Source organism: Diadema antillarum, unplaced genomic scaffold, assembly GCF_040938485.1.
Source record: "Diadema antillarum isolate AM-2024a unplaced genomic scaffold, OU_Dant_1.0 scf00000151, whole genome shotgun sequence".
NCBI lineage: Eukaryota > Metazoa > Echinodermata > Echinoidea > Diadematoida > Diadematidae > Diadema > Diadema antillarum.
In genome coordinates, this window is record NW_027271040.1 from 930,931 (window position 1) to 946,068 (window position 15,138).

General features: G+C 39.1%; 2 protein-coding genes across 2 annotated transcripts in view; one reads left to right on the top strand and one right to left on the bottom strand.

Moving 5' to 3' along the window:
• The first annotated feature begins 868 nt into the window (after window positions 1-868).
• LOC139721902 (breast cancer anti-estrogen resistance protein 3 homolog) overlaps window positions 869-15,138 on the top strand; it is a 75,168-nt gene continuing 60,898 nt past the window's right edge. Inside the window, exons 1-2 of the mRNA XM_071633229.1 lie at window positions 869-1,300; window positions 5,948-6,064. Of these exons, the coding sequence (XP_071489330.1) occupies window positions 6,046-6,064 (19 nt within the window). The 5' untranslated portion in view covers window positions 869-1,300; window positions 5,948-6,045. The remainder of the gene's footprint in view (window positions 1,301-5,947; window positions 6,065-15,138) is intronic.
• Window positions 14,621-15,115, bottom strand: LOC139721865 (peptidyl-prolyl cis-trans isomerase-like). Its single transcript, XM_071633187.1, has one exon. The coding sequence runs from the start codon at window positions 15,113-15,115 to the stop codon at window positions 14,621-14,623; it is 495 nt and encodes a 164-aa protein (XP_071489288.1).

The window sequence follows — 15,138 nt, forward strand, 5'->3', positions numbered from 1 at the left end:
GTGCCAATCAATGCTTATCAAATGGGATTCCAGTTGTATGTGCTCCATACTTTGTGTCCTGTCAAATTTTGCTGATAGGGTCAAAAGTATGCTGTTACCATGGAAACTGACCTGTGAACCCATGGACTTGTTTAGAAGTATGCCTCTCTCTACCACCCTTCCCACACAACAGAAATCCCCTGAGCATTAGAGGTAGAAACTATTTTTTTTTTGAAAGCTAGAAATGAAGAAGATAGAAAAAAAAAGAGTGACGTTCACAGAGGAGAGATGCTAACACTCTAGTCTTTCGAAACAGACTGTATTTTGTACTTCATGTTGCAAACATGGTTTTCCCTTTTTGTGAATCAGAGCTGGTTTCCTGCTTGTGGATGGAATCAATGGCAAATATTACTCCCCTAATATATAATCATTGGCATTATTTGTGGAGATGCATGTAAAAAAAAAAATGTCAAAAAAGTATGATCAATAGGCTCTGTAGGCCTATATCTTTACCAACATTCACTTATTTGCTGTAAAAAAACCCATTATTTTCTTATTTGATTTTTTTTTTTCAAAGCGTGGGGCAGGATGTTATGGCCTTGAATTGCAGGAGTTATTACAATTCTAGAGGAGAGAATGGTATAACAACTGAAGAGAGTCTGTGGGTGTATTAAATCATCAATTTATGGGACCTTGACCAAGATTGGAGATGCTATAGAAACCCTTGCATTTGAGCTGGCAAGACTTGAAAGTCTCTTGGACGGTAAAGCAAGAAACATTTATGGCATGAAACTTTCAGAATTGGAACCAACTGCCTTTTTTTGTGTCATAAAATTTTCATGAAAAGCCACTGGCATTCAACACATTGTGTAAACAACACTTTCTGTAATATGCACCGTACTCTCATGAATCTTGGCTCTTTGCGAAATGAACGAAAGTTTCACACACAAGAAAATTTCTGGTTGTACAGTAGGACCTATGTCTACCAGTACCAACACCTCCCTGCAGAGACTTGGCAGTGAAAGCTGTAATATGGTCTGAAATGAAAGTCTAACCCACAAGCTGGCAGGAGAGGTAGGGCTGGAGAAAGCGAACAACAAGTTCAATTGGTGATGTGGGGTTGAAAGGGGCCTGTCACACTTTCCTGACCCTCCTGCTTCCAGCCCCAGGTTACATACACCCCATGCTCTCCAGAGGGGGAATTCTTTGGTTGGAGGACTCTCGTCTGTGGTGTACCACACAAATCCTTGAATGTTTGCATGAAGAAGGCAGTCAATGACAGGCACTGGCTCTTCTGTTTGGAAGCCTACAGTGATGCGAGGTAGGACATTTTGCTCATTTACTGTATTTTTAAGTGTACAAACTAGCTGCTATGGCATTAGATCTTAAGAAGACCTTCCACATTCATCTGAAACTGTATCACCACTACAGTTGCTCACTGGTGAAAGTTCATGGATTTGTAGCCATATTTATGGTAGGTGCTCAGTGATTATGCTGGCAATTTCTTTGGCTTCTTCAATTCTTCTTCCTTTTTTTCCCCCGTTGACAGCTGGAATGTGTGGCTGCATTCACATATTGCTTGTACTTGTAGGTCAGTCATTCAGTCATGGGCAAATTCCTGCCAGAGCTATTATAGATAGGAACCCTAACCATTCAAAGGAATCATATTTGAGACTTAGACCCCGTGTACAGTGCAGGGCTGGGCCGAGCCCATCCTCAATTGCGGTACTCGGCCCCGCAATTTTGTCCTTTGCAGTGGAGGGCTCGGCCCAGACTTTTAATTCAAACCTTTCAATACTTTGTCGTAGTGGCGCTCTGCTTGTAAACAAACAACTATTATTGGGAGCGCGCCAGTCGCAATTTGGTACCGCATATGGCCCAGTTTGCGTTTACAGTGAGAAAAGGCCGAGACTACCTCCAGAGTTCGGCCAAATGCACGGCCGATTTTGGTACAGCATTTGGCCTTTTGCGCGTTTACAGTGAAATGAAGGCCGGGCTCGGCCATCCGGCCCTTTCACTCACTGTAAACTGGGTCTTACAGGGCAGAACTTTGGAAGGTGGCAATATCACACCAGTAGGGCCATGTATGCTGTGTATCATCAGAATAAAGCATCTACATGAGAAGAACTGAAAACATACTGCATTTTGATGATGCTCGTTTTAGTTAGAAGCTTGTACTCCAAAGACAGACTCTTCTATAGTTACGTTCAGACGGCAGGCCCTAAACTCGAGGTTAGGAAACCTCGAGGTTTAGCTCTTGCCCCCTAACTATGTGTGTCCACACGACGAATCTTAACCTCGAGGTTAAGCTTCTGTCCCCCCCGTAACTACGAAAACCACGAAACCGGAAGTTTTAGCCCACACTGCTAACAAGGCGTCTATTTCTTCTTTAGTCCAACCCTGTCGGACTCGCTTACCGGTACTCTTTTCCCCACCAGTTGCACCAGCTTCCTCTGTCATGGTATGCAAAGATAGCACTGCACTGATGACTTTATGCCTAAGTTATGAAGATATTTGTCGAAAACAATTTTTTAGCGTCGGAGAAGAAAATAGAATACAGTAGCGAGTTCGACGTGTTAAGTTTCAGAGATCATGGGAAGAAAAGATGATGTTGTTGTGATGTACGTCATAGGTTTTCACCTCGCACGCACGTGTAGTGTATTTGTGGTGTATTTACGTTTGGGAGGTTGACGCGGAAGCAGAGGGAAATTGTGGGGGCTGGAGTTCACGGCGAGGTCACTCTTAACTTCGAGTTCGTGGTTTTTGTGTCCACACGGTGCTTAACTACGAATGGGGACCCCCCGCAGCTCATGGTTAGAGCGCTAACCATAAGATTTCTCGTGGCTCGAAACATCGAGCAAACCTCGAGGTTTGCTAACTACGAGTGCGTCTTCACGGTCCCTAACTACAAGCTCTAACCTCGAGGTTTCCTAACCTCGAGGTTAAGGGCTCCCGTCTGAACGTAACTATTATTGCCTAGTTAAAAGCACAGGTTCAGTAAAACCTAAAAAAAAAAAATTAACAAAAGTTGAAAAGCAGTAAAAATCACTTTGGTAGAGAAAAACTATCTAGCATGGATTCAGTACTTAGTATGTTGTTTATCATGTGTTGGTGGATTGCTCAGGTATCATTGTCATTTAATTCTCACAGACCAAGACTTGAGAACCTTTACTTCTCACATCAGACTTGTTATTTGTGATCCTGTTGAAACTCCTGACGAAGGGTTTTATTGTACGTCACATGCATACCAACATGCCAACACAGGTACAGTAAATGAAAAGTGCAGCGTGTATTTAGCGTGGTGTTGTGGCCATGACAGATCTCACAGTGAAAAACTGAGTGTTGTTGTCATGTCAGAGTTCCAGGTAAAGTTTCTGAACTATGTCTGAGGCGTACCGCTTGAAAGCTCAGTGATTCTCTCTTAAAGTTTAAAGAAACATTTCAAAAACTTGGTGTTGTCTCTTGGGCAGAAGTGTAAAAGTACAGTGTTTTCTCCAAGGCATAAGAGTTAAAAGCTCAGTGTTGTATCCACTTCAGAATTGAGAGATTAAAGCTCTGTGATGTGTCTGAGGCAGAATGAGAGGTAAAAGCTGAGTGGTGTCTTCAAACCAGGAAACACAAAAGCTCAGTGTTGTCTCTAACAAACGAGAGTTAAAAAGTTCAGTGCTATCTCCCATTCAGAAGATATAGAAACTCAGTGTTATTTCCAGTTCAGAAGAGTTTTAAAAACTCAGTGATGTCTGTGTGGTAGAAGAGATAAAAACTCAGTGTTGACTCAATTTCATGAGAAATAGAGTCAAGCAGTGTTATAATCGGCACTTTATAAGAGGCAATAGCTCATTGTTGTCTCCCATTTAAAACTAAAAGAGATAATGGCTCAACGCTATCTCCAATTTAGAAGAGGTAAAATCTCAGTGTTATTCCCAGTTCATAAGAGTTTGAAAGGCTCAATGTTGTATGAGAGTCATACACAAGGCAGCTCGTACCCAGTGTAGTTGCTGCAACGCTGATCTAAAAGTTCAGTGCTTTATCCAGGACAGAATGCATGAAAGGCAAACAAGTTAAAAGCTCACGTTAAATTTATCAAAGGCAAAGAGATGAAAGCTCAATACTAGTCTCCGAGGCAAAAGAGTTTTATAAAAGCTCAGTGTTTTTCTGTAAGGCGGATGAGTTTAAAGATCAGTGTTGTCTCATGAAGTGAAAGAGTATTGCTCAGTGTTGCCTCCCAAGGTTAGATAGTTACAATCTCATTGTCATCTCATAAGTTAAAGTGGAAGAGTTATAATCTTGGATGTCTCTCCAGGGCGGAAGAGTTCAACACTTTGTTTTGTCTCCAGTGTAAGAGTTCCAAGCTCAATGTTATTTCCAAGTAGGTGGAAGAGGTCAACGATTTGTCTTGTTTCCATGGCAAAAGAATAAGTGCAGTGTTGTCTCCAAGGCAAAGAGTTAAAAGCTCCATGTTGTCTCCATAACAAAAGAATTATGAAGTGCAGTTTTGTCTCAAAGGCAAAAGATAATAGTAGTGCTGTCTTCATAGGAAAAATTTAGTGTTGCTCTCTAAGGCAAAAGTGTTTAAAATGCCAGTGCTGACTTTAAAGGGGATGGCTAGTAACTGATCAGTGGGAATCAGTCGGAATGCTGGGGGATGATTGTTCCAATTCTTGTGGGATTCATTTTAGGAGTATATTATATATTGTTGTGTGAAAATTATTTGCTTCAGAACGGTCTCATATTAAAGTAATGTGCAGTTTATTGCCCCGTCACTGTACAGGCATGCTAACCTAGAAACATTAAACTTCACATTACTTGAATATGAGACCATTCTGAAGCACATGATTTTCACACGCCAAATGATATATAATGTACTCTTAAATGAATCCCACAAGGATTGGAACAATCATCCACCAGCATTCCCACTGATTCCCACTGATCAGTTACTAGTCATCCCCTTTAAAGGCAAAAGAGTTTGATTCATCCAGGGAGGTTTTTGCACCTCCCTGATTCATCGGTGTGAGATCCAAGGTAGAAGGATGACAACTAAATATGAAAGTGTCTGTCACAGCCAAATGTGGAAGAATTGAAACCAAAAATGTTTTTCTCAGAGATAGGTGGAAGAATTTGAGCTTGGTGTACTTGATACTTCAAAGCAGTGATAGATCTGTGAATTAATGTTATATTGGTGGCACGTGGCAATGCTTTTCATACGTTCTGTTATGGGTACTATACTAGTTCTGTTTCTTATTCTCAAGGGAATTTTGCTTCGTCCGTTCATGTAGTTTTTCAATTGAGATGATCTTATTTTTATGCGGTTACACTTTTTCTTTTTTCTTCTCTGAATTCTGCAGTGTAAATCTCTAAAAAGGATAAAATCTAGATTTTGTAGGTCTTTTGTTTTTTAGGAGGCTCTGTTCACAATCAACCTTGGCAAAGATTTCTTATAAGCAAATAAAGTTAAGAGGTGATCAGACTATTCTTGGCAATAATGTTGTCTCTTCTAGACGTCATCTCATGGATTAGTAACAGAGTTACTCAGTACACTCACATGGCAGACCGGGACCCCGTTTCATAAAATTTGTTTTCGGTGACAACTGCCACATTTCTGTAACATTATCTGCTCGTAACCAATCAGATTCAAAGATTTAATTAGCTTGTAACAACTATAGCAACTTGTCAACGATAACACGTTTTATGAAACAGGGCCCTGGACACATGGGATTGTAGTATCTGTCTGCACACCATTGACATTGACACCTACCCATTGAAGACGGTCTGATTTTGCTACAACATGCATTTCCCATAGATAGATACCTGCCTGAGTATACTCGGGACTCAACGAGTTAACACTTTATCTTCAAAGGACAATCATCTCAGATTTCAATCGTGCAAATGTAACATGAACAAAGTGTGACCTTTGTCGCTGTAGATGCTATCTCTTAAAGCATGCTTTTTTTTTCATCTGTTCTAACAGTGTGTACAGATTCAAGCATGTGACACAATCATGTGATGTGACCTTTAACCTGAGGACAATTGGATCTAAGCAAAACAAGTTTTGTACAGTCTAGCATCATGTCTTCTCCGTACCAAGGTAAGTGATGATTTGATGTTAATAGTTTGGTTCACACGCTGTTCCTAAACTTTAAGTTTAGATTGAAAACTTAAAGGGATCGTATAGTTTTGGTTGAGACCTAATTTCAGGTTTCTAACATTTTTTGGTGAGATAATGAGAAACCTCTTATAAAATATGAAAGAGCATGTAATTCTATGAGGAATTCAATGTTTATTTGATGAAAATTGGTTTTGAAATGGCTGAGATATCCAAAAAAGAGCAATTCTAATAAAGTGTGGGACCCACACTTTATTACGATCGCTTTGTTTTACTTTGTTTTTGGATGTTTCAGTCATTCCAAACCCGATTTTCATCAAATAAACTTTGAATTCCTCTCAAAATGGTATGTTCTGTACTATATCATAAGTGTTTTCTTGGTATCTCGCAAAAAGTTAAAAGCCCAATTCTCATCTCCACCAATACTGTACCATCCCTTTAACTCTGATGATTACTTTGTAGCTTTGCACCGTGTGGACGCACTCCAAAGTTTTATAGCAATCTTTGTTTAGTTCTTAGATCTTAGGGTTTACTCTCTCTCCATGAGCCACTGGGGTCCCCCCCCCCCCCCCCCCCCCCCCCGCATTTTAGGAAAGAGGTTTTTCTGCTGAAGTGGTTGAAAGGTCGCTGTGAGCTCCGCCCGGCCCTAAAAGTGTGATTTGGAGGTCAATCCATATGATTATAAAGTCTGTTTTGTTCATGATTCTGGAGAATCGTGTTTGGCACTACCTCTGGACTCTCATTTGAATGACAATTGGAATTATGATTCAAGTCACCCTCCATGATTGCAATTTGCATTCACACAGCCAAAATGCATGATTTGAATCACCATTCTAGTGATGCATCATCAGAATCGTGATTCAAATACACACTCTCGGTGCATGTAAAAACAGCCCATGACAAGAGAATGGGACACTCTCCCTGAATTCTGAATTCTAGCCTATTGAGGTCACGATATCTTTAAGTTCATTATCGCTCGTAGTTGCCTTTTTGGATTCTCTTTGTTTTTGATGTGTGAATGTTTCAAAATCTGTGTGTCTCCAAAAGTGGCAAAATTCAACCAGTTGGTCAGAAATGCCAAAAGAGTTGTACCCTACCCCTAAAGACCAGTGTTGCCATCCAAAAAAAAGCTGATGAGCTAAAGTACCAATAAGGCATTTGTCTTTACAGAGTTGTTCAAATTTTGGTTCTTACCATCATATTATGAAAAATGATTAATTCCATAATTTCCTAATGATATAATTTACCATGATCTGTAGATTGGTCTGTGTTTGACTGGCATGTGAATAAAGTTGAGAGCACTTGTAACAGCCAGTGCCTTTGCCGATTGATGACATTTTTGTTGGAAGTGGGCAGCACTTTAATTTGGTGAAGATTAAATGCAGCCAACAAGTGCCCTAAAAACATTAACTCCTCAGAGCTCTCAAAGAAAGCAGTGACTTTCCCTCTAACATTTTTTTTTTTTAAGGGGGTGGGGGTGGGGATGGGAGAGGGTAGTAGGGCTAGATGAATGTGGAATCTGGGAGCTTTCTAGCTGAAATTAGATGTGCTCATTTGAGTTGAATTCAATTTACACCCATCACTCACGCATGGAGATGGGTGACTCACTGATATGTCAATATGGCCCGATCTTTGTTGCAACTTTTGTGGCAATGTGGATCTGTCTGTACAGTGCGTGACCAGCTATTCCTCCTGTCACTGAGTATAGCTTTCATTGGAATTCACTGCTGTTTTTTTTTTTTTTTTTACCTGTTGAAGACTATAGTCCTGAGTATACCCTGGCAGGTGTCTATGAGAGATCCATGTTACAGCAAAATCAGCTTGTTCTCAACATGTTAAAGAGGTTTGACTGTCATGTGACCTTGGGATGGATTAACTGAAGAGGAATTCCGACAAAACATCCAGGGCCTATCGTAGCGCACAACCGGCCCTACATAGGTCCCTTTTTATGTTAGCTTGTAAAATAATCATTATTGCCATGGCAACAGGCATTAGCTAATGAGCTTATGCATGTTTTTTAATGATGCCACTCCATCATCCTTCAGTGTAAGGAACTACGGCATTGCCTCCTCCTGAGCGTGAAAAAATAAAATAGATAAGCATACTTTACACTTGTGAAAGGGGTGTATTCCAGCTACTCTTTTGTCATTGTGTGTAGGTCCTATTCAAAGAAAAATCATCTCCCCAATTACATCCTACTACTACAGTAGTGCAGATAAAGAATTATTTCAAGGATTTAAAAAAAAATTATAGTGAGTATTTAGTAACAAACCCCATGTAAGCCAAATTGCCAAAAAATAAAAAACCATGCAGGATGTATGATAAGATAATGACTGTTAAGAAGCCATGTAGGCGAGATGATATCTTATAGAAGGCTTATTGAAGATACACAAAATTCACTCTTTTTAATGTTGAATCTAAGGCAGTGCTCGCTGTAGGTGTAAGTTTTCAAACTCTCATTTCCTGGTACAATGTAGGCCTACATGTGTCTTGTGGTACGTTTGCCATCACATCTATCAGCCTTCAGTTGACCATTTATGATATTTGCTGATCTTGCATTCAAAGATGCAAACACAGCAACTAAGATATGGTGTTCTTGATAAATCATAAAAAGGTCAGGTGCTTTATAAAAGGTCAGTAACCCACAAGAGGAAAAGTGCCTTAGTTTTCAACAGTTACCATGGTAATGAATTTCAGCCAAAGCAAGGTTGCATCCATGGGCATTAGTCCTTTTCCTGTGTTGCCTACCTTCATTTGCATGTTGTAATAGCCACCTTAGACATGCAAATGTTATGTACACACGCTCACACACACACACACACACACTCACACACTTATGCACACACAAACAAACAGACAGACAGTCTAACAGACACATGTATATACACAAACCACTTTAAAAGAAGAATCCACTCCAAAATTTTATTAATTTCATATGAAAGAGAAAACAATTTCCTGCAGATCAGTGCAAAGATGATCAAAATCGGATAAGAAATAAGGAAGTAATGACATTTGAAAAGTCAAAATTGTTCGGAGGTCCGTAGGGATTTTTTTTCTCTTTCTTTAAGAGTTAATTTTTTTTTGGATGGATTTCCTGTTTCATAGTAGAGCGCAGCAGCTCTCTCACATGGCCCATAAAGTGTCATTTTCTGTGGAATGAATTACAGTAGACAGCCACCTGTTAGGGACTTACATATGCCCAGTGTTGTTATTGTTCCCATAATTTTTGTAAATAAGTGCATTCTCTGTATTGTTTGAAATTGATAGCATGCCATTATACTACTTAATTTGTTCCTTACAATATGTGCCATGGGTGTCCCCCCCCCCCCCCCCGAAACAAATAAAATATTAGTGTTTATGCTTCTACCACAAGTGTCTCAATAAAAGGCATTTTGTTTTCCAGTTGTCCTCTTGTTCGTCTGTCCGTAATAGATTTTGTGGACAATGTAACTTAATCACTTGAGGTATCCAAATTAAACTTCTCATGTTATATTCGTATGAGTCGATAAAGTTGAGCTTAGCAACTTTTGGGCACACATGCTTTAGGTTAAAGGTCAAAGGTCAAAGTCAAATGCTAAAATTTTACTACTTACCCCTATCTCTGCAATGCCTGAATGTTCTTTTTTTTTCACTATACATGCATTATTTACCACATTGTGATTCGCGAGGAAAACTTTTGGGTCGTAAGGTCAAAGGTTTGAGGTCAAGTGAAAAGCCTAGAATTTCACTTCAGATCTCAGTAATAGCTCATAGTGTATCTATGAAACTACAAGTGTACTTTGGTTATATGTATTGCCTGATATTAATTCTCTGTGGGATTTTGTGGTCATGAGGTCAGAGGTCAAGGATCAAAAGTTATGCCTATATTTATAATTACATATATACTGCTGTTGATGGTTGACAAATGATTATTTGACTTGCTTTGGTGCACAAAGAAATGATCAAACTGGCATCATGTATTTTGTGTTTTGTAATCATACTTTACTCTTGTTTTCACACACAGAAATAAAGATAAAAACAAACAATGAGGTTCTAAGTAGCCTGTATGGAACTTTAGACAGCATAAAAGAAACTTGATACTTGTGTGACCATCAGAGGCCACTTGCCTGCCTATACCATTTAGGAGGATCCCCAGTAAGCCACGCTTAATATTTGGGGCCTCATTAAATACACAAAGGAATAAATAAACAGTTTTAACAAACCAGCGACATACTTTATTACGGCAAACAACAAACTATTTCACACAACAAAACATTAATGGTCATGTACACAGGTGATGCTAAGAGAAAAAAGAGAAGAAAGGGATAATAATGCAGACCTCCTAACCATTCTGAATTTGGAGGAAAGAATCTGAATTCTGACCATTCCCAGCTCTTTTTTCAGTTTAGGGTTTCCTAATTTTCTTGATAATTTTACTACACACTCCTATGGGAACTGCTCTTCATTTCCTAGTTTTCAGCCAGATCATCCCTATTTTTCAATCAGAAATGTTGGGAGTTCTGATAATGGAAGATTATGAGAAAGATCGGGGAGGGGGGCTGGGGGGCATTTCATGAAGCATTTTGTCCGACAAAGTTGTCGGACAAATTTTCTTTCAGCCAATCAGATGCAAGGATTTGAGTAGCTTGTAACAGTTTGTCAGAAAAAATATCCGACCGAAACGCTTCATGAAAGGCCCCTCATGAAATTAAAATGCATCCAAAATGTTATGAACTCTCTAATCATTTTATTTCATTTCACTCAATACAAAATGAATAAAAATATTGTAGCTTTACCACTAACAAACTTTAAAATGTAATTCAACAAGTAGTGATTAAATTTCCTGTAGCAATGATTTTTGTTTTGATTGCCTAGTTACAAGAGCTCTACAATAATGTTGTGATTACATGATATACTGGTTACAGTTCATTATTGAGAAGGTTTGTTTATCCGTAAAATGAAAAAAAGTTTGACTGTTTCAGTGGTTTGATATCTGAAAGTGACATACAGCTCATAGTTCTTAAGGTTTATTGGCGTGCTCTGTCTTTACATTTTTCGGATTTACAAATGTTACTTCATTTTTTAATTAATAAACCTACATGAATGGAATAATGACCCTTCAAAAATAGAAAAGCACTCTGAGATCGCAGACCTCCATCAAGCAGTTCCTTTTCGCCGATGATCTTACTCTTCCCAAAGAGATTTTTCTCATCTCCACCACTGGGGAAAAGCTCTTTGGGCTCTTCCGTAGAGATCAGTAATTTCCACCCATAGGTATACGCGCTGAAAAATCACCCGATTTCCCAATTTTATAGAAGCTCTGTTACGTCATAAACCTTTAACTGCGCGTCGCGTGCCTCGCCCTAGCAGAAACTAAAGCACGCACTTTAGTGCGTGTTTGAAAACCTAAAAAATTCGCAGCTTGAACTCCCAAATTCATTGACCCTACCTGTCAAAATATCAAAAATCTTTCATAAATTCCCCCCAAATTTCTCGAATCACTACCAAAATTTAATCATAATTCATCACTTGTGTCATTCTCAACATTTCCTGTAAGTTTCATTAAAATCCATTAACTACTTTTAGAGTTATTTTGCACATGGACGAACAATCAAACAAACAAATAAACAAACAAACAAACAAACAAACAAACAAACAAACTAACTAACTAACTAACAAACAAACCAATGGTAACGAAAACATAACCCCCTCCCTTGGCGGAAGTATTAATGGCACAGATGTTTGGATTAACAAACCTGTTTTCATCTTTCTTTTTTATAAATGAACATCTATAGGTAAACAGAATTTGTTGCTTCAGAATAATGATCATCACTCAAGTTACCATTAAAGGTACAGTTTACCATTGGGAACAGTGATTTGAAAAATGTTTGAGTTATCACATTTGATGCATATATATTTGTATGTTAGTTGTATCACAAAACATCCTACCATACCATACCATACATATCTCCTTATTGTCCCCGCCGAACGAGTTCGAGCAGGGGACTATGAAACGGGCTCCGTATGTGTGTGTGTCCGTGTGTCCGTCCGTCCGTGTGTCCGTCCGTCCGTGTGTCCGTGTGTCCGTGTGTGCGTCCGTGTGTGATCAAAATCTTCAATTTGCTACTTCTCTGTCATTTATGAGCCAATTTTGATTCTGTTTGCTTTATATGATAGCACTACATGGGAGCTTTGAAATTTCTACACAGAATTTCAGTCGTGACCTTTGACCTTGACCTTTGACCTATATTGTACATTTTGCTACAAAATGCTACTCCTTCGCCATTTCTAACCCGATTTCGATTCCGTTTGCTTTATATGATGGCACTAGGTGAGGGCTTCAAAACTTGTACACAGAATTTTGACCTTTGACTTCTTTGACCTTTGACCTTGATTTTTGACCTATATTGTACATTTTGCTACAAAATGCTACTCCTTCGCCATTTCTAACCCGATTTCGATTCCGTTTGCTTTATGTGATGGCACTAGTTGAGGGCTTCAAAACTTCTACACAGAATTTTGACCTTTGCCTTCTTTGACCTTTGACCTTGATTTTTGACCTATATTGTACATTTTGCTACAAAATGCTACTCCTTCGCCATTTCTAACCCAATTTCGATTCCGTTTGCTTTATGTGATGGCACTAGGTGAGGACTTCAAAACTTCTACACAGAATTTTGACCTTTGCCTTCTTTGACCTTTGACCTTGATTTTTGACCTACATTGTACATTTTGCTACAAAATGCTACTCCTTCGCCATTTCTAACCCGATTTCGATTCCGTTTGCTTTATGTGATGGCACTAGGTGAGGGCTTCAAAACTTCTACACAGAATTTTGACCTTTGCCTTCTTTGACCTTTGACCTTGATTTTTGACCTGTATTGTACATTGGCTACAAAATGCTACTCCTTCGCCATTTCTAACCCGATTTCGATTCCGTTTGCTTTATGTGATGGCACTAGGTGAGGGCTTCAAAACTTTACACAGAATTTTGACCTTTGCCTTCTTTGACCTTTGACCTTGATTTTTTACCTGCATTGTACATTGGCTATAAAATGCTACTCCTTTCGCCATTTCTAACCCGATTTCGATTCCGTTTGCTTTATGTGATGGCACTAGGTGAGGGCTTCAAAACTTTTACACAGAATTTTGACCTTTGACTTCTTTGACCTTTGACCTTGATTTTTTACCTATATTGCACATTTTGCTACAAAATGCTACTTCCGGCGGGGACATATATTACGCACCGCGTAATTTCTACTTTTCCTTGTATTTTAGAAATATAAGGAGATGTCAGTACTTTTTTCAATGAACCATAACTGTAGATGGTTTAGTCCAGAAACAATTTCATCATTGTATTGTTCACATTTTGTATGTTATTTAAAAGTAGGGTACTTAGCATTGATTCTGCAGATTCAAATTGTGGATTGAGTGAATGCAGCAATATCACATCAGTGAAAGTTCGAGAAAAATTGGAAAATCTGTTCAAAAGTCATGACTTTGTGAAATTTGGTGTGAAACTGCTGGATAAGAAGAATACTGTAGATCAAAACATCATATGTATTATGATATAAAAAATGTAAAGAAAAGTACCAGTACACAAAATATCATTTCATATGAAAATACATATTTTCTGGTTTTGTCCCGGTCATGTCAAGGGTGATATAAACCCCTGCTTTTCATTACTATGCTAGAAATATGGATAAAAAGACTGAATTTTCTTTAGTGATACTGCATAATGTGATGTCATGATCTGTAGAACTCATCTAATCCAGTGGTCTCTTTACCAAATCTTCAAAAATCCATAGCTTTCGAACTGATATTAGATTTTCCTGAAACTTTCACTAAAAATATATTCTCGTAATATTGCAGCATTCACTCAATTAAATTTTTTTTTTGTTTCATTCAAAGAAAATGATGTTTTACGCGCTGCCACATTAAATGATAGCTTTGCCACTGAGATCAAACCCAGAGTTAAGGTGCTCAGAAATGTAATCCTTGGATGATAGAGTAGCTGTTTCATAACTTGTTATAGCCAGCTGAAGTCACTCAAATTTTCCCATGTGTCAGTATGATCTGTGTGAATTTTGTTCCACATGATCACTGATTTTAAAGGGATGGTATAGTATTGGTGGAGATGGGAAGTGGGCTTTAACTTTTTGCAAGATATCAAGAAACCACTTATGAAACCACTTATGAACTAGTACATACAGACCATACCATTCTAAGAGGAATTCAAAGCTTATTTGATGAAAATCAGTTTTGGGCCAGTTGGGCCTGCTAGGGCCTGCTTTTGGTGAGCAGTATAAGGAGACAAGAGGCTACTTTTTCAGAGCAGGCTTTCAAACTTTCTTGGGGAGGCTCTGAAACCAGCTCGCAGTAAGTAAACGGGATATCAGTAATGTTCATTTTTCATGGAGTGAATCTACAGTCACTTCTCTACGCAGATGTAATACCGCAGTACAAATCACCTTCTCAGACATATATTGAGACCTTGCATGTGATCTTGATGGGATGAGATGACTTTTGCTGAAGGTTGACGACTGAAGACTTGGCTTTCTACAGCTGACCACAGTGTTCGATTGTGATCTTCTTGGAAGTTTTGCCACTCATGCTGCCATAGGACTCCATTTCCTTGATGACCTCCATTCCTTGGAGTACAGATCCGAACACAACATGCTTTCCATCCAACCAGTCTGTTATGACGGTGCTAATGAAGAACTGGGATCCATTGGTGTCGGCACCATGGTTGGCCATGGACAAGATTCCAGCCTTAGTGTGCTTGAGGTTGAAGTTCTCGTCAGCAAACATCTTGCCATATATGCTCTTTCCACCAGTTCCGTCATGGTTGGTGAAATCGCCTCCCTGACACATGAAGTCCTTAATGACACGGTGGAAGGTGGAGCCCTTGTAGCCAAAGCCCTTCTCACCGGTGCAGAGTGCACGGAAGTTCTCGGCTGTCTTTGGCACAACGTCAGCACGCAGCTGCATGACTACTCTACCCAGGGGCTTGCCATCAGCAGAAATATCAAAGAAAACAAGGGGCCCAGCCATGGTTATTTTTGCTATTAAAATGG

What these genes read in the sequence shown, in the direction of transcription:
- LOC139721865 (XM_071633187.1), bottom strand. Translation starts at nt 15,115, where the DNA reads ATGGCTGGGCCCCTTGTTTTCTTTGATATTTCTGCTGATGGCAAGCCC.